At 38.7% G+C, this 19,891-nt stretch overlaps 1 protein-coding gene across 2 annotated transcripts in view; it reads left to right on the forward strand.

The window, feature by feature from the left end:
- The window catches only part of LOC309584625 (transcription factor RFX3-like), a gene marked incomplete at both ends in the record, with an annotated part of 143,194 nt that overhangs the window by 60,728 nt on the left and 62,575 nt on the right, over positions 1–19,891 (forward strand). For both annotated transcript variants that reach the window (XM_082300757.1, XM_082300756.1), the window contains one exon: positions 15,174–15,248. In XM_082300757.1, the coding sequence (XP_082156883.1) occupies positions 15,174–15,248 (75 nt within the window). The remainder of the gene's footprint in view (positions 1–15,173; positions 15,249–19,891) is intronic.

Consider the following 19,891-nt stretch of genomic DNA (forward strand, 5'->3'; position numbering starts at 1 on the left):
GGGCCCAAAACTGAACACAGTATGGGCAGGGACATCTTACACTAGATCAACCTGACCTTGAACACTTCCAGGTATGGGGCATCCACAACTTCTCTATGCAACCTGTTTCAGTGTCTCACCACCCTCATTGTAAACAGTTTCTTATGTCTAATCAAAACCTCCCCTCTTTCAGTGTTCAATCATTGCCCCTTGTCCTACTGCTACAGGCCCTACTAGAAATTTGTTCCTGTCTTTCTTATAAGCCCTCTAAGTATTGAAAGACTCCCTAGACCCTTCTCCAGGCTGAACATCCCCAACTCTCTGTCTTTCCTCATAGGAGAGGTGTTCCAGCCCTCTAATCATCTTTGTGTCCCTCCTCTGGAACCACTCTAACAAGTCTTGCTTGTGCTGGGGACCTCAGAGCTGAATGCAGTACTCTAAGTGAGGTCTCATGGGAGTGAAGTAGGGGAGAAGAATCACCTCATTTGACCTGCTGGCCATGCTTCTTTTCATGCAACCCAGGGTGCGATTGTCTTTCTGTGCTGCAAGTGCACATTGCCAGCTCATGGCAAATTTTTCATCCACCAGTATATCCGCAAGTCCTTCTCCTCAGAGTTGCCCTCAATCTGTTCATTCCCCAGTCTGTATTGATACTGAGGATTGCTCTGACCCAGGTGCAGTACTTTGCACTTGGCCTCGGTGAACTTCATGAGGTTTGCATGAGCCCACTCCTCAAGCCTGTCAAGATCCCTCTGGATGCTACATAGCAAGTCAACTGCATCACTCAGTTTGGTATCATCTGAAATCTTGCTGAGGGTGCACTCAATCCCACTCTGTGTTACATTGATGAAGATATTAAACAGTATTGGTCCCAGTATGAACCCCAGAGGGACACCACTAGTCACTGATCTCCATTTGGACATGGAGCCATTGACTGTAACTCTTCAGAAGTGGCCATCCAGATAGTTTCTTATCCATCTAACAGTCCATTGATCAAATCCATATCTCTCCAAGTTAGTGGCCAGAATGTTTTGGGGGACCGTTTCAAAGGCCTTACAGAAGTCCAGGTAGATGACATCCACAGCTCTTCCCTTTTCCACTGATGCGGTCACTCCATTGTAGAAATCCACTAGATTAGTCAAACATGATTTGCCTTTGGTGAAGTCATGTTGGCTGTGTCTCCAATCACCTCCTTGTTTTCCATGTTTTGACATACACGGAATCACGGAATGGGTAAGTTGGAAGGGACCACTGGAGGTTGACTAGTCCAACCTCCCTGCTCAAGCAAGGGGTCTAGAATACATTATTTAGGATTGCATCCAGACAGTTCTTGAATATCTCCAGGGAGGGAGACTCCACAATCTCTCTGGGCAATGTGTTTCAATGCTCAGTCACCTGCACAGTAAAGTTCTTCCTAATGTTAAGTTGGAACTTCCTGTGTTCCAGTTTCTGCCTGTTGATTCTCGTCTTATTGCTCGGCACCACCAAGCAGAGCCTGGCCCCATCCTCTTGGCACTCTCCCTTCAGATACTTATATACCTTGATAAGATCCCCTCAGTCATCTCTTCTCCAAGCTGAACAGGCCCAGATCCCTGAGCATTTACTCATAAGTGAGATGCTCCAGTCCTCTAATCATCTTTATAGCCCTCCACTGGACTTGGTTGAAGAGCTCCATGTCTCTCTTGTACTGAGGAGCCCAGAACTGGACACAGCACTCCAGGTGAGGCCTCACCAGGGCTGAGTAGAGGGGCAGGATCACCTCCCTCTACCTGCCGGCAATGCTCTTCCCAATGCACCCCAGGATACCATTTGCCTTCTTGGCCACAAGGGCACTGCTGGCTCATGGACAGCTTGTTGTCCACCAGGACCCCGAGGTCCTTCTCCACAGAGCTGCTTTCCAGCAGGTCACCCCCAGCCTGTACTGGTGCCTGGAGTTATTCCTCCCCAGGTGCAGGACCCTGCACTGACCTGTGTTGACTTTAAGACAGTTCTTCTCTGCGCATATCTCCAGTCTTTTGAGATCCTTCTGAATGGCAGCATAGCACTCTGGAGTATCCATCACTCCTCACAGTTTTGTATGGTCAGCAAACTTGAGGTGAAGGCACTTTATTCCTTCATCCAAGTCATTGATGAATAAGCTAAATAATACTGGACTCAATACTTTTCAGGACAATGTGTTTCATGATCTTACCAGTCACGGAGGTGAGGCTGACTGGTTGGTTGTTTCCAGGGTCCTCCTTTTTACCCTTTTAAAAAATGGGTACAATGTTCCCCTTTTTCCTGTCACCAGGGTCGTTTCCTGACTGCCATGACAAATATAATGCAGAATGACTTGGCCACTGTATCAGCCAATTCTCTCAGGATCCTGGCATGCATCTTGTTGGGTCCCATGAACTTGGTGCATGCTCAGGTTCCTCTGGTGGTCACAAACTGATCTTCTCCTATGATGGGAGGGACTTCTTTCCTCCAGTTATTGCCTTGAGGTTTGGGGCTTGAGAGATGTGGGAAGAGAGATTTTCATTGAAAGCCGAGGCAAAAAAAATTGTTGAGTACCTAAGCCTTTTCCATATCGGTTGTCACCAGTTCTCCTGTGCTATTTATCAGGCTGGATATGAGAATACATTTTCTTTAATCTTTCTTTTCTGGCCAACATACCTGTAGAAGCCCTTCTCATTCTTCTCATCCCTTGCCAAATTCAGTACCAGCTGTGCCTTAGCTTTCCTGATTCTATCCCTACACATTTGGGCAGCATCCCTATATTCTTTCCAGGTTCCCATGTCCCTGTTTCCACAGCCTGTGCATTTCCTTCTCATACTTTAGGTTTGACCAGGAGGTCCTTACTAGGCCATTCTGGTTTCCTGCCTTTTTTGGTTTGCCTGATCTCTTGCATGTGGGAATCAAGAGCTCTTGTGCTCTAAGAATAATGTCCTTGAAGAGCTGCTGGCTCTGTTCAGCTCCTTTATCCCTGAGGGCAGTTCCCCAGGGAGTCCCATCAACTAATTTCTTGAATAACTGAAATTTTGCTCTCTTAAAATTCAAAGTCCTGACTCTACTCTTCACCTGGCCCATATTCCTCAAGATTGTGAATTCCACCAGGGCATGATCACTGCAGCATGGGCTGCCACCAGTCTTGAGAACTCTAATTAGTTCTTGACATCTCTAATTAATTTAAGGGTCTTGATATATAGGGTTCAACTCATACAAGCACTAATCAATTGAAACCTAAATAGTTCAGCTTAAACTGTGATGTCAAACACATGCTGTTTTAAATTTACTAGAAAGTAGAAATAAACCAGGTAAACTAGACCAACACACCAGTTCAATTTTTCTTGTTTTGTACCTGGTACATTTCACTTTTAATCCTAATTCTACCTGCACCATCATAATATTTTTTCATACTTGTATAGAGAATTTAAGAGATCACAATAATATGTAGCCAGACCTGCTTCTTAATGTAATACTCATCAAATGTATTCAAATATTTTGAATTAATTTTGAATAATTTTCACATGAAGACAAATGAACCAGGCATAGGGCTTTTTATAACCTCTGACACTTTTGCCATATCAAGATTTAGTTCTGTTTCACTGTTTACAATAAACAACTTCATTTTGTTTTATTCACTGTCACTAATCAAATAATTACATTTTTGTAACTAGCAAATTAGAAGTAAAATTGATAAGATTTTAGCTGTTCCTGATAATTCTACTAATACATTGTAGCAATTTGAAATTATATTACATGTATCCTACTTGAATGATGAGCCTGGGTAGGTTACTGATGGTTAATGTCAGGATGGGCAGCTACAGCAAAGACTAATTAGAAAATTAACTGCCCTATAAATGATAGAATTTAAATCACCCTGTACTTTTTACTATATGTAAATGTTTTAAGGATTGTTCTGATAAAATTTGCATTGTAATACCAATGTTTCCTAATGTCAAAACTTCCAAAATGTATATATAGTTATTAAATTAAAAAATGTATTATGCTTGTCAGCCTGGAAGGAACTCCCATCTATTAGTTCTGTTTTTTCTAACAAGCATTAGGGTTGACTGTTATTCATCAGTCATCACTATCCATAGGAACTATTGACTCAGAAATGTATCCTATTTCAGTCATGCTTGTGTGCATCAAAATGTACATGGAAATAAAAACAAAGCCAATATGAATTAATTAATTAGTTCATACTTCTGAATTAATTAATGAATACTCCTGGTACTAAGTACAGTGTGCCAAGCATTCTCCTGATGGAAAAGAAAGCATGGCACCTTTCTAAAATTAACCATTTGATAATGGAGTGGGAGAAAAAGAATAACAGCCACAAATAAGGAGGACCAATAGTAATGTCAAATCCTGATAATATAGTTTTGGAGGAAGTATAGTTCTTTTAGGAGAAAAAAAATATAAAAATGTGTAAGCTTCCATAGCCTTATTTTAAGCTGGAGTAGTTTTGATTTGGAAAGTAGTTTGAAATAAGATTTTATTTATTCAAACAGCCAACCTCTTTCCAGGTAAAGGAATTTTTTTCCTTTTTCCTCACCCCTCTGGTAATTGGCAGTACAGTTTTTATAGCTGGATTCATCCTAAAATGAACAAACTGTTTCAGATTAAAAAATCAGAGATACATGGATCTTTATGTTATATTGGAAAATTAAATTACCTAGTCTGACCTTTTAATCATACAGGCCTGACATTTTTATTCAAATCTTCTTCTGAACACAATGACTTCTTTTGTGAAAAAGGCATTCAGTCTAGGTTTCCAAACACAAGAAAGTGAATAATCTGTTTAATCAGTCATTCAAATGTTCAAGTACTATCACTGTTAAAAATGTTGGTCAATTATGAATTAACTAGTGGGGTGGAAGTTTAGAGGATTTGGGGGTCATGTACTCTCATTAACCTCTGTCCCCCAAGACTCTGCCTCCTGATTTGTTCTGCTCCATATCTGTGAAGCATCATGGCTTGTTTCTATCCCTTCCCAGGAAAAGAGATAACTTTCAGTGTTGCACAGTAGACAGAATTATATATATGTCCTCCTCTGCCCTGGGAGCCCCATACAGCCCCCACTGAATTTCCAGAAAATCCCCATGAGACTAAGGTCAGATACACTTGCACCATTTACATTCTGGCCTCATATGCTTATATTGCTCATTACTCTCTAGCTTTCAGCCATTATCTTTTGTTGTGTTAAAAATTTTAAATTGCATTTAAAAATTAAATTTAAAAAGCCCTGTAGCACTTAGTATTTTGTTTCTAGTTTTGCCTCTTAATGTATTTATTCAGTAGATCACATACCTATATCAGCATGTTATATTTAGTGTATTCTTTGCAAACAAATTGTTTCTGAAATAACTCTTTGTGGTGGGTTGTCCTAGCCACCAGGTGCCCACCAAGCCATTCTCAATCCCACTCTTCAACAGTCTGTTTTGCCTCTGACGATAATTGGTGAGTGATCTCCCTGTCTTTATTTCAACCCATAAGCTTTTTGTCATTTTTTTTTTCTCCCCCTGTCCAGCTGAGGAGGAGGAGTGTTAGAGCAGCTTGGTGGGCACCTGGAGGCCAGCCAAGGTCAACCCACCACACTTTCAAAGGCAAATCAGATTTGACTTGGTGAAATTATTTTAATTTATTGCAAATTAAACAGAGCAGGATAATGAGAAATAAGAACAAATCTAAAAACACCTTCCACCCACCCCTCCCTTCTTCCCAGGCTCAACTTTGCTCCCAACTTTTCTACTTCCTCCCTCAGAGCAGCACAGGGAGACAGGGAATGGGGGTTGCTGTCAGTTCATAACACTTTGTTTCTGCCTTTTCTTCCTCTTCATGTTCTTGTCCTGCTCTAGCATGGGGTCCCACCCGCAGGAGACAGTCCTCCATGAACTTCTCCAATGTGGGCATTCCCACTGGCTGCAGTTCTTCACAAGCTGCTCCAGCGTGGTTTTTTTTCTCCATGGGGTGCAGTCCTTAAGGAATGGACTGTTCTAGCATGGGTCCCCCACAGAGTCACAGGTCCTGCCAACAAACCTGCTCCAGCATGGGCTCCTCTCCACAGGCCACCATTCCTGCCAGGAGCTTCCTTTAGGGCACATCCACCTTGTCCATCGTGGAGTCCTCCACGGGCTGCAGGTGGATATCTGCTCCACTGTTAACCTTCATGGGCTGCAGGGAAACCTCTGTTCAGATGCCCTGGAGCACTTGCTCCCCTCTTTCTTTACCGATCTTAGTGGCTGCATAATTTTATTTCTCACATATTCTCACTTCTAGCTGCCAGCGTGAAGTTTTTTTTACCCCTTCTTAAATATGTTGGGACAGAGACTAGCAACATCACTGGCCCAGATTTGGCCAATGGTGGGTCTGTCTTGGAGCTGGCTGGAGCTGTCTTACATGAGAACAGCTTCTAGCGTCTTCTCTCAGAAGCCATCCCTGCACTGCCAGGTCTACCAAAACCTTGCCACATAAACCCAATACACTCATATGGAAAAGTATTCTCATTATTAAAAATTGGTCAAAGGAACACAATGATGTTTTGTATCTGAGGTATTAAAAATTTGATATCGGAGATGCCTCTGAATCCCTGAAGTGAATTTCTGTCTGTTCTTTTTCCTTTTTTTCCTGTAAAAATGTATAAAGTAGGTCAAACGTGACTAGCCACTGCTGTCATTATAGTTCAAATCTTAGTGGCATGGTGTTAGCACTTTTCTAGAGTAGTGGATTTCTGTGTGTTTGTTGTGGTTTAACCCCAGCCAGCAACCAAGCCCCACGCAGCCACTTGCTCGCTCCCCCACTAACGCAGTTCTTAGTGCCTGAAGCACGAGCTCTGGCGTGCCCCAGGTCAAAGACAGTCCAGCTGCGTTACTTCTGCCCGTCGCAGAAGCGACTTCGGCGTCAGGAAAAGAGCTGCTTGCTGGGCTAGCTAGCTGGCTTCTTTGCAGAGGGAACACGGCAGGAGCCAATGGTATTGGCTCACGTTAGCTCAGAGACAGAGAGAGGCTGTTCAGGTCTGACTCCTAACAGGTTTATTGTTAGAAGTTTCGTAACCCGAACAAGCTCGGAAGGCTGGAATACGATGGGATGGGAATGATGGGATAGTCCCCTGAGGCTTGTCCTCAGTTTTATAGGGAATTTAAAAACCCCGGTGAAAGGGGAAAACAACCAATGAGCTACAAGCCATGGGGAGGATACAATGTAACAAGAACCACTGGGGTAAACCGAGAGGCGGGAGTTATAACAGAACCAATGAACGACCGAGTAACCGAGAATTTTCCCGAACAGGGGGAGGTGGCTTGGACCCGGGCACCGCCCAAGGGGGTGCAGCTTAGGTTTCTGAGCCGCCCATCAACCCACCCTCTGAGTCTACCTCTTCCGGAAACTCAATCCAGAAGATGGGCTGGGATTGATTGGCATCACGCTGCCCCAGCCCCACAGTGGGCTGGGTCACACCAACACCCCACCAGCAGGATCAGGGAGAGAATCGGAAGGGTAAAAGCTGGAGAACTCATGGGTTGAGATAAAGACGGTTTAATAGGGAAATTAAAAGCCACGCACACAAGCAAATCAAAACAAGCAATTAATTCACTGCTTCCCATGAGCAGGCAGGTGTTCAGCCATCTCCAGAAGAGCAGGGCCCTATCATGCATAACAGTGACTTGGGAAGACAAAGGCCATCACTCCAAATGTTCCCCTCCTGCCCTTTCTCCTTCTTCCCCCCACTTTATATACTGAGCATGATGTCATGTGGTCTGGAATATCCCTTTGGTCACTTGGGGTCACCTGTCCTGGCTGTGTCTCCTCCCAACTTCCCATGCACTCCCAGCCTTCTCGATAGTTTGGCAGTATGAAAACCAGGAAAGGCCTTGATGCTGTGTAAGCCCTGCTCAGCAATAGCAAAAACATCTCTCTATTATCAACACTGTGTTCAGCAGAAATCCAAAACACAGCCCCATATCAGCCACTGGGAAGAAAATTACCATACCTCAGGCAAAACCAGCACGGTGTCTAATTAAATAGACAGTTTGTTCTTAAAGTGCCAATTGATCTCTTGCAAATTGTCTTGTCATATTTTTTTCTGAATTTTTAAAAATAATTATCTGAACTTTCTGTTTTGTTTCTCAATCCTGATTTCCTGATGGGACTAACTCTTGTGGAAGCATACAGCTCTTGCTATATGATTTTAGCTCAGTGGAGTGTGCCTGTTTTAGAAATCCTATTTAAGCTTGCCAAGGTTTTGGGGGGATTTTTGAGTCTGTACCATAACTGGCAGATCAACTACAGGGCAGCTTAGGGGTTTAGAATCTCAAGTGTATGAGAAAGGTGAGGTATACAGACTACTCTTTGATTTCTAAAAAGGGATTGCATTGAAGAAAAAGAGTGGAATTGATAATTTGACCAGCCATTTGAAACATCCAATAGGGAAATAAAAATGGACACTGAATTGTCTTTTGAGAACTTAGGGAGAAGGGAGTCATCTGGTATAAACACCAAACATTTTGAATTTTTACCAAGTCATGGATGTTATGTATGCTTCTGCTCCATATGTTGGCCCTGTATGTTGTTTTCTGATCAAAAGAAATATTTATATTCATCAGTCAATATGCATACCCTGTGCACATGCACAGTACTGAAGATGACTGTGCTGTGTTTATCGTAATGAAATTTAATGGATGGTGATAGCATCTGAAATACCCTCACATCAACATCAGAAAACAAACAAAATAATTAACGTCCCCATTCATTTCTCCCAGCTTTCCTATCTGATTGGGGACAGAAAAGAAGTCCTCAGACTAACTAAACATTTCATCTGGGAAAGGTGTGAATTTTGGAGGCCATTATTTTCTTGAACTTCTCCATCTTCCCCTTAATTATTATAAATATATTAGTTACAGTATTATGTTTTGGAAGGTAAACAGAAATAAAACAAGTGATACAGTAGCAGAGACCACAACTATGTCTAACTCTGTCTGTGGATTACCATAAATTTCAGTATTTTCATTATTTGACTGCTGTTCTTACTGAAGTGGACAACACTGTTCCAGTAATTCATTATTTTCTCTCTTGTTCTCCTTTGAATATGAACTACCTCCTGCTATTTGTGCATCTAGTCCAATATAAACACTTCTAAAGCTTTTCTGAGTTCTTTAAAAGTTGGCATATATAAAATATCAGATATATTTCATGATCTTTTTGTGTATATGTACAAAACTTTTTTCACAAAAACTTAAAACAATTGCTTTTTTTTCTTCTGTCTTTCAATTACTTTTTCATTCTCTTGAGCAAAATCCAATATAACTAGTAAAAGCTTTACTACAGTTGCTTAGTCTGTGAGAACTTTCAAGAGAATCTTTCACATTTTTCTGGGTGTTGGACCTGTGAGTTCTCTTTGTATGGTCACTGATGCTTCATTTTCAAGTCTTTGCATATAGGCAATTTTGTCTGCCCAATTCAAGGCTCTGGTACGAGTACCTCTTCAGAGGACAGTAGCATTTGTATGAATGCACTATTTTGAAATATAGGTGGAAGGGACGCTGGAGTTCTCATCCATTTATCATATAACACTTTAATATAGTGATGTGCATAGACCTTGTTTTAGGATTGTCAATCAGAAAGTAAGAATTGTTACCAGGAAAAGCTATAACAGCAAATACAGTTATTACTAGTATCCAAGACTTAATTAGCTGTGCTGAATTTAATTTTTTTAATACACATTTGATGAATTAATAATTTTTTCATAACTTATTTTGTATTTCACTTGGCTTAAAGCCTACAACGGCAACATTTTTGAAACAGATAAAGTTAAAATTTGCTAAATATATAGCAGATAAAAATTAAAGGGAGCAGATGAAGTTAAAAATAGGTGCCTGTTTAGAGACATGGACTTCTTTTGGACATGAGGCAGCAGATATCTTAAACTTTAGGATATTATCAAAAGTAGTCTGTTTTACTGTCAGTGAAGAGGGGTTTAGAAAGGCAAACAAATATAGATAATGAATTAGAGGATGTCCATGTTAATTTCAGTAACTTAGAGCTTAAATTTCTTTTTCCTTATGTCCTGACTTCCTCAGAACAACTTTTGTGTCAAATACTTGAATCATGATGAAAGCAAGTTTTCCTTGCCATTGACTTTTAGGAAGGAAGTTTTTCAATGTGAATTGGGTATTTTAAAGTGTTTTTCTATGTATATACTATAGAGACATCTGAGATGTTAATGTATATATTCATCTGATAAAATGTTAATGGACAAAAAGACTTTAAAAATAATGGTTAATAAGATTACATAAAGGCTGAACATTGTAGGATTTAGTTGACATATAATAATCACAGTTTTGAATTTATTATCCACAGAAATGTTCTACCCTTCTTAACCATTAATGACTACAGCAGATAATAAATTAGCATTTTAGAAGGCAAACTGAGTGAACTGACGTAGAAGTCTAAAATCACAATTCCCATTATTATCATGCCGTAATTTCCCCATCCATGTTTATATTAATATGTACACTCATAATTATATGTATCAGTAATTAGTAATGCAGATATGTTTAACATGCTTTGGTTGGGGCTGCTGCGGAAATGATAACTTCTTTCAGTTATCAGTCAAAACATTTTATTAAATGTCTTTCAATATAGAATTGGTTTTTCAGTAAGAAGAAATGTATGACCGATCACACATTCAAACAGATGGGTGTGTGATTTTTTTGTCAATTAGCATTCCAGTTGTAAATAGGCCTGCAACTTCTGATTGATTGTCCTTAGAAATGTAAGGAATGTAATTAATTAATCTCTATCTGTGCATAATATAATTTCAACTATATGTGCATAATATAATTTCAAATGTTCAACTTATTTTTGTAATTTTTCCCAAAATGTTAAGGCTACAATTAAAAAAATTAACAAACACTATTTGGGATAACCACTATTTAATTTGGGATATATGATTAAAAACACTATGAATGAAGGTGAATTTAAGTTCATGCTCATCTTTTTCCAGAACCAAAACCTAAGTTCCTGGTCCTAACTTTGAACTTAAAAGATTGAAGGAACAAATTCTGCATGTGAATAACTTGCCATTAAAGTTTCTGTTACTTCCCCAACATGCAGGGGCCGGTTTCACATAGAACATTTTGAAAGCTTGAGGACTCAAGCCTATCAGAAGCTTGGGATTTTTAAAAATAAAATAAATTGTAATGAGAGAGAACCCAGAAGTAGCTGAAAGTTTTCAAAATGAGCCAGACAAATGATTCATTGTCTAGAAAATCTGCCTTCAAGTTAAGTTATTAACTACATGCTAGAGAAGGTTAAGAGCTGCTTTGTCTATGGTTAGGTCCCTGCATGGGAAAAAGTTACCTGATGGTAAAGAGATATTTCAGTAGCAGGTTGTCCTGGTTTAAAAGACAGATGTCTGCCAAGGAAGGCAGGAACACCCCTGGAATGGAAAGATGACCCTCTCCCTCCTATTATTATGACTGAAATTACAGGGCATCCAGGCAAAGATATGGGAAAAGGAATAACAGTTCTTTACTAAACTATATTTATATAACAAGACAAAACAAACAACAACAACAGCAACAGCAACAACAACAAAAGAAAACCCAATTACAGCCTTTTCCTGCCTGTTAAGCGACTTCCGCTTTGGTGTAGTTACGACCACAACCGGCAGGGGGCGCTGTTGGCTCATGTAAAGGCAGTGAGGCTGCAGTAACTCCCCCGTGGCTTCAGAGGGCGCTGTTGGCTCAGGTGGCTTCAGAGGGCAGGCCGATGTGAGCCCTGAGCCTCCCCAGGGGGTAATGGTGGCCTCGGAGAGAGAGAGAAGGTGGAGGAGGGGGTAAAGAGTTTGGTTTTCCCCAGGTTCTCACATGCACGATATGGTATCCTGGCGATGGCAGCAGCCGAGGTTCCAGTCAAACCAGCAGCTCTGGAGAGAGGGAGGAGTTGTGTGAGGGGGTCCGGTTTACCCCTGAAGCACCCACGCAGACGGTATGGGTCTTCCTGGCAATGGCGAATGCTGAAAAGTCCCTGTCAACCGGCAGCTCCTGCAAGCCTCACCCATGGGGGGCAAGGAGAATTCCCCAGCAGCAAGGGTCCAGCACCAAAAACTGCCCGCACAGCCCTGCTCTTAGCCCAGCCAGCTGGTTCCCTCCTCAGCAAGCCAATGCCCAATCCCCGCCCTCCCTCCCTGGAAGCTTTCAGTGGAATGCAAGGGTCGTTGGCCAGTTCTTTTGTATCTTAATTGCCCATCATTCATTCTCCCCGGGCGTCAACCGCCCTTTCCTCTCAGTGTCCCCCTTTTCAGGTAACAAATGGGAGAAAATTCACTGAAAAAACCGAACCCATAACACAGGTAAAGCTCAAAAGGCAACGCATCAAAATTTAGACAAGGAATACTGCACAAAATGTTTAATAATGAAAAGAATTATTATTGGAACAAGTTACACTAGAATATGATGAATACTTATAATTTCAAATATAGATCAAAAGTCTTTCTGGAAGACCTGCTCTAGTTCACTAATACTTCATGAGATTAATGAAATAATTAAGGGCGAATTTTAGAGGCAAACATTTCTTGACCTACATTATTCAAAAAAATAAGACAAGCTGATCATAGTAATCATTAAGATCTCTGGCTTTAAAATCTATGGATCTGTGGCCATGAGTATGCCGACAACATCAAGCTGAGTGGTGCAGTTGACACACCTGAAGGATGGGATGACATCCAGAGGGACCCAGACAAGCTCGAATTCTGGGCCCATGAGAACCACATAAGATTTAACAAGGACAAGTGCAAGGTGCTGCACCTGGGTAGGGGAAAACCCAGGTGATAATATAGACTGGGGGATGAACTGATCGAGAGCAGCCCTGCTGAGAAGGACTTGCAAGTGCTGGTGGATGAAGCTGGACATGAGGTGGGAACGTGTGCTTGCAGCCCAGAAAGCCAATGATATCCTGGGAACGTGTGCTTGCAGCCCAGAAAGCCAATGATATCCTGGGCTTCAATAGAAGCAGCATGGTCAGCAGGGTAAGGGAGGTGATTCTGCTCCTTTACTCCACTCTGGTGAGACCCCCCCTGGAGGCCACCAAGACGATCAGAGGGCTGAAGCACCTCTCCTCTGAAGAAAGGATGAGAGAGTTGGGAGTTGTTCAGCCTGGAGAAGAGGTGGCTTTGGGGAGACGTTATTGTGGCCTTTCAGTACCTGAAGGGAACCAACAAGAAAGCTTGAGAGGGACTTTTTACAAGAGCATGTAGTGCCAGGACAAGGGGGAATGGCTTCAAACTGAAAGAGAGTAGGTTTAGATTAGATATTAAGAAGAATTCTTTACTGTGAGAGTGGTGAGGCCTTGGCACAGGTCTCCCAGAGAAGTTGTGGATACCCCATTCCTGGAAGCATTTAAGGCCAGGTTGAATGGAAGTCTCAGCAGCCTGGTCTAGTGGAATGTGTCCCTGCCCATGGTGGAGGGGTTGGAACTGGATGATTCTTAAGGTCCCTTCCAACCCAAACCATTCTATAATTCTATGATTATATATATATATATTCATAATTTATGGTTTTAAAAAATTAGTTCTTTGAACAGGTCACAAAAACTAGTCTCAGTGAAGCGAGAGGGTAGTGTAATAGCTTGAATGAGCCAGCAGGAGGCAGGACTTCAGCCCTGTAGTACTGCTGTAGAGAAGGTATTGTCAAAGAGTGGAGTGAGATTCAGAATTATGATTTAAATTATGCATCATGTTATAATATCATGTTAAAATGGGAGAGTCTACGGTTGTACTATATAGTGAGTTGATCTTATTATGATGAAATCTTAACCTTTTAATTTTTAACATAGAGTATCCTTTTAAATTTGACCTTTTCTGTCTGATTGAATAGTTTGACCTAATAGTATTTTCTACTGAAGCAAGAAAAAAATCTGTGTTCAAACATTATTTTTGCAATATTTCTTGCATACTCATCAGATCCTAGTATGCTTTTATCAAAAGGCTTATATTTCTAATAGTAAGCAGTTGTAAGAAAGACTTTCTTTTTCATTGAGAATTCCTACAGTAAGAATACTATTTGATTAGTTTATAAAAAGGGGAAAGCACATTTTATTTATGCACTAAGTGAAATATAATCTGAAATATTTTTCAGTTTTGTGCTGTATATTGAGTGAAGTCATTTTAGTAATGCAATTTGCCAGTATTAACTCTTTGGATAATAGTATAATAAAGAAGGGTAGGGAAGATTTATTTAAAAACTGTCAACAGTGGATATAAGTGGTTTTAAATGTACAGATGCTTTTCCATTGCTTTTCTGTTTTTTCCATTTAATGTGGCTCATTATGTGCCTTTTTTTACTGTACATCCCATTGTCTCAATGACTTTCAATGTTTTTGCTATTCTAGCTCTGCATCTAAACTACAGTTAGATTGTAACTTTATTTTTATTGTTGTCATTATTGAATTAATAAGATGTATTAATATGGAAGGGAAGAATAGGAATGGATATGGTTGTCTACTCATTTGTATTAGGAGTAATACTACTGTATAATTAGTGGCTTATAATACTTTTTCATTTAAAAGTATTATTTTGAACTCATCTGATTTTTTATTTCCTTTTAATGATGAATCTTGCTGTCTGTGTAAGCCTCCAATTTTTGTTTACTTTGAGAGCTCTGGATATTCAAAGAATGCTCTAACAGGCTGTAGGGGGTGATATCCTGTACATTGAAGCTAATGACAGAAAACCTACTGAATGATTGAGATTTTACTTCATGGTTGCAGACAGCAGAAATTTTATTTCTTATTCACACTCAAAGTGTGCACAGTTCTTTCTCAAATACTTAGAGGAAGAAACATTGAGGCCTTCTTAGGATTTTATTCTGGGATTTTTTTTCTTTTATTCAAAACACTGATTGTTCAGTAATTTTTACTGTTTGCAATGTAGCTTACTAGTAAATCCACTTCTCTTATTTCATGAATAGGGAGGAAGGTAAATTGGACTTTGAAAGTGGGATCCTGCAGTATATACGCAAGCAAAATGCCTCCCTGACTTCACTAGGAGGTTTGCCTTCATGAGGACTTCAGGATGAGGCCTTTAAGTAGAAAATATCCCTTAGCTGTGACCAAACTAGATATTTCTGTTGAACTTAAAGCAATCTATCAAAATTTTTCTGATTAGTCTTTTATACTGTCTTGAGTCATTTTCTAATGACATCTATTATCAGATTGAAATGGCGATTGAGACACTTCAAAAGTCTGATGGTCTTTCTACTCACAGAAGCTCTCTTCTCAACAGCCATGTAAGTTGTCTCTTCTTTCATGAAAGCTAATCTCTATCTTGTTCTGCATGCTTAGCCTGCCTCTAAATGTTTGTTTTAATTTATTGCTATTTTTTGCTTGTAATTTTTCCATTTTAGTTGCTTGTAATCTACATCTTATGTCACTAAATTTTGTCAGGCTAAGTGTCATGATACACTGTAGAGTGCATTTCTTTTCTAGGTTCTGTATTGTGTTAAGGCAGCTTAACATATTTGTCTATTTTGCAGGTCCCAATGTAAATGTAAAAATAACCAAATAACCCTTAGGTAGTCTGTGTTTGACATTTAAAAATAATTCTCTATAATTTGTGTACCTCAAATAATACTTTAAGAGCAGGTAAAGGGGGAAAGAAGCAGTGCACACATTTTGAATAAAAAATATACTTTAGATTTCTTTTCAGATATTTCTATTATTCTGAATAAGTTTATTATAACAATTCTGCAGATCCATCTCATGAGATTTAAAAATGAAAACAATCTGTTAGTGTCTAATATATTTTCTTCTTCTGCCTTTTGCTTTGTTCTGTCTTTGCAAATCCTGTAGTTAGGAATTTTCCGTAATAAAAGGCTGAAGAGTTTTGCATAAAAAGATGGTTCCAAATATAACTTTTAGGTAAAGGAGTAAGGCTCAAAATTTAATCTTCAGTTTGTTTTTAAATAGTGCTAGTCTTTCTTGAAATGTTGTGCAAACAAAATGTTTTTTCTTCAGCTGGTATAAATAGTTTTGTATTTTTAATTGCTGCTAAATTTATATACATACTGCATCCCTTTTGCTTCTAAGCCTTACTAACAAACATAAAATTACATATTTTTTCAGATTCTTGTATTTCTTTACCACAGAAAAGTAAATATTGATTGTGATATGAATGTATGAGTATATTGGATAGAGTCTATACACTTATTTTGATTTGTTGACATCTCCCCCCCCAAGAGTGTGGTAATATGGAGGTGAAAAGCAAAATTTTTTTGTATAAATTTATCATCATGGGAGAAAAAGACAGCAGGAGCCAGTACAATTTCTTGGAAGAGAATTTAGTTTTCTTAGAAAATGTTAAAATTAGATGAAGGAAATTGAATTCTGTTTGAAATGTGAAGAAAGAGATTTAGATAATTTTGGATGTTTTAAAAGTAAATGTTTCCAACCTAGAAACATGTTAAAATTATTTTAGCATCATAATTAAATGAGTGATAAATTTTTTTGCAAAATGCCAAACATATGTATTAAAACTTAGATATACAAAGAATTGCTAAATCTGCCTTGAATCTGACAAAGAAATCCAGAATCTTCATAATGAAAACAATAAGAATTAAAGGACAAGCTTTTCTACATCGGAAAACCGTATTCCCCTATTTCCTGTGTAATGCACTAGTTAAAAGATCATGGAACAGATCCTCCTGGAAGAGGAGGAAACATATGGAACACGGGGAGGTTATTAGAGACAGTCAATGTGGCTTCAGCAAGGACAAATCATGCCTAACTAATCTAGTGGCCTTGTACAATGGAGCAACTGATTTGGTGGACAAAGGGAGAGGTATGGATGTCACCTATCTAGACATCTGTAAGGCCTTCGATACAGCCCCCCACACCATTCCTGCTGCTAAATTTGAGATATATGGGTTTGATGGGTGGACTCTTAGATGGATAAGAAACTGGCTGGATGGCTGCATCCAAAGCATTACAGCAAACAGCTCAGTGTCCAAACGAGGATCAGAAATGAATTGTGTCCCTCAAGAGCCTGTACTAGGACCATTGCCATTTAATATCTTCATCAATGGCTTAGATAGTGGGATAGAGTGGGTCTAAGTAGGGCCACAAAAATGATTAGAGGGCTGGAACACTTCTCCTATGAAGAAAGACAGAGAGACTTGAGGTTTTTCAGCCTGGAGGTTCCATGGAGACCTTATTGCAGCCTTTCAGTACTTAAAGGGGGCTTATGAGAAAGATGTAGAGAGACTTTTTACCAGGGCCTGTAGTGACAGCAAAAGGAGCAATGGTTTTAAACTGGAAGAGGATAGATGTAAATTGAACATAAGGAAAGAAGTTCTTTACAATGAGGGTGATGAGACATTGGAACAATCAGGTTGCACAGAGAAGTTGTGGCTGCCCCATCCCTGGAAGTGTTCAAAGTCAGGTTGGATGGGGTTCTTTGCAACCTGATCCAGTTGAAAATGTCCCTAATCGTTGAAGGGGAATTAGACTAGATGACCTTTAAAAGTCCCTTCCAACCCAAACTATTCTATTATTTTATGAAAATATCTTTCTAATAATGAGATTTGTATCTGTCTGTTATGGTAGTCTTATCCTGATGTTTCTTAACTGTTTTGAGGTATTTTAAAAACTACTGAAAGACAAATAGAGGGATCTATTGTGGATTCTGTGGGGAAAAAAGACCTGCAGGCATCTTGCTGTAATAAATGTTCTTTCCTAGCCTCAGTCATTTTGGAAGAAATTAATCAAACCCAGATCAAACTTACTGGATATTTTCCCTTTTTTAGAAACTTTTATTGAATTATGACTCAAGGACAGTAAATATGGTTTTAGTCCTATCTTCTTCCTTAAGCTCGCATTTTGCTGCCTTAATTAATACCTGTTTATTTTAATGATTTTTTTAAATTTTCCTTTATTTCCTTTCCTGATTTCTTTCTGTATGTGATTAAATAATTTATAATTTAATGATTTTTAAATATTGGCATTTCATTGAAGTTGTAGTCAATTTACCCATTCTGCATAAACCATTTAATACCATTCCAATGTTGTTAATATTATAAATCAACAAGTCAAAAATCAAAGTGTAGACATTTCAATTTTAGAATTAGATTTTTTCAAATACAAAAATGTGTTTAAGGTTGTTTGCAATAATGTTATCATGTCTGCAGATTATTTACTTTTTACATGGCATTCAGCTATTGGCATTCTTCTTTGAAGGCTGTAACTTGCCAAATAATCATGTCAGCATTTTTTTATTGAAATATCTTCACCCTGGAGCAAATATCCTTACTTGGTACTTATCTTGGGTTTTGCCTTCCCATTGTTGGCTAATGCCAAGCTGTGGTTGAAAGAATATCTGTCAAATACAGATAATTAGTAAAATGCACTGAAATTAACCCTAATAAATTATAATTAATCTGGAAAAAAAGTCTAATACTATATTTAGAAGTTAAATTGGAAATAATTCGGGGGTTTTGTTAATAATTTTTTTCTTTGTGAGGCAAAACAAATTGCTCATATTCCATAAACTAATTAGTATAGCTTAAATTGTAAGTTTGAAGGATATAATTAAGATATAATGAAATGGTTTTGATAATACACTCATGTAAAGGTAAAAAGTTATAATATTTTTTCCTAGGCTTTGTTTCAGAATTGTAAATGCTCAAGTTAATAAAAAATTGTGAATGTTAAGACTGCATTTATACCTAAAAAGTTGATATAAGGATGATGAACTGCACTTTTTAATGTTTATTTAAAGTGCAACATTATCTACATCCATCTTGCACACAGCTAGATTATGCTTCTCTTACATCTTTACACAGAGCTCTTGTTTAGAAACCTAAGCATGATAGTTCTAGTGATGTTTTCTGTAAGAAAGTAAACATGCAGATGGTCTTTGAAAGGTCTCGAGTAAATGTTTTCCTAATTTTTTTTTCATTTTTCATGTATTGTGTTCAGTAAATTGCTTACAACTGACTTAAACAGAACTGTATGTCCAATATATTCATTATAATCTAATTTTTACTAATAGTTCTGCAATAAAGAAGGGTCAGAGTGGAAACATATTTCAAGAGTAATGGACACTAAAATATTGATATTCTTGTTCTGTAAATGACAAGTTATATGGAACATTACTAGAACACATTTTGTTCAGTGATCTATTAGTAAGTAGCCCTGCACAGTAGCATATTCAATGTCACATAATTATATATTTTACTGTACTTTAAACACATATCTCGGTCATATTAATTGCTTTGGTGGACTAAAGTGAAATGGCTTAAACAACTGTGTGAGGGTCCAGCATAATGGAATAAAACTTTGTTCCAAATGCCAAAACCAAATCCATGGTTTGGGGATTTATTGGATGCTCAAACTAAGTCCAGACTTTCTGTAAGATTTGTGAACCTGGAAAATTTGGATGTTCATTCTAATTAATTTTGGTATAATTACTTGCTTAAGTAATTAGTAAATACAAGATGAAAACAAAATTTGGAAATTATTCAAGTGGAAATTAAAGGGAAATTCCAAGGTTATGAAACCATGGGGGAAGGAAGGTGCAAGCTAAATAAAATGATAGTATCCCCAAAAATCTGAAACCACATAAGTTAAATATAGAATCATAGGATCATTTAGGTTGGAAAAGACCTTTAAGATCAAGTCCAACTGATAACACTGCCAAGTCTACCACTAAACCATGTCCCTAAGTGCCATAGCTACATGTCTTTTAAACACCTCCAGGGCTGGTGACTCAACCACTTCACTGGGCAGCCTGTTCCAATGCTTGACAACCCTTTCATTGAAGAAAATTTTCCTATATTTCCATTTACTCTTGTCCTATTTCTTGTTACTTAAGAGACTGACATCTACATCACTACAAGCTCCTTTTAGGTAGTTGTAGAGAGTGTGATATGGTCCC

The sequence above is a fragment of the Coloeus monedula genome (assembly GCF_965178545.1).
Source record: "Coloeus monedula genome assembly, chromosome: W".
Taxonomy (NCBI): domain Eukaryota; kingdom Metazoa; phylum Chordata; class Aves; order Passeriformes; family Corvidae; genus Coloeus; species Coloeus monedula.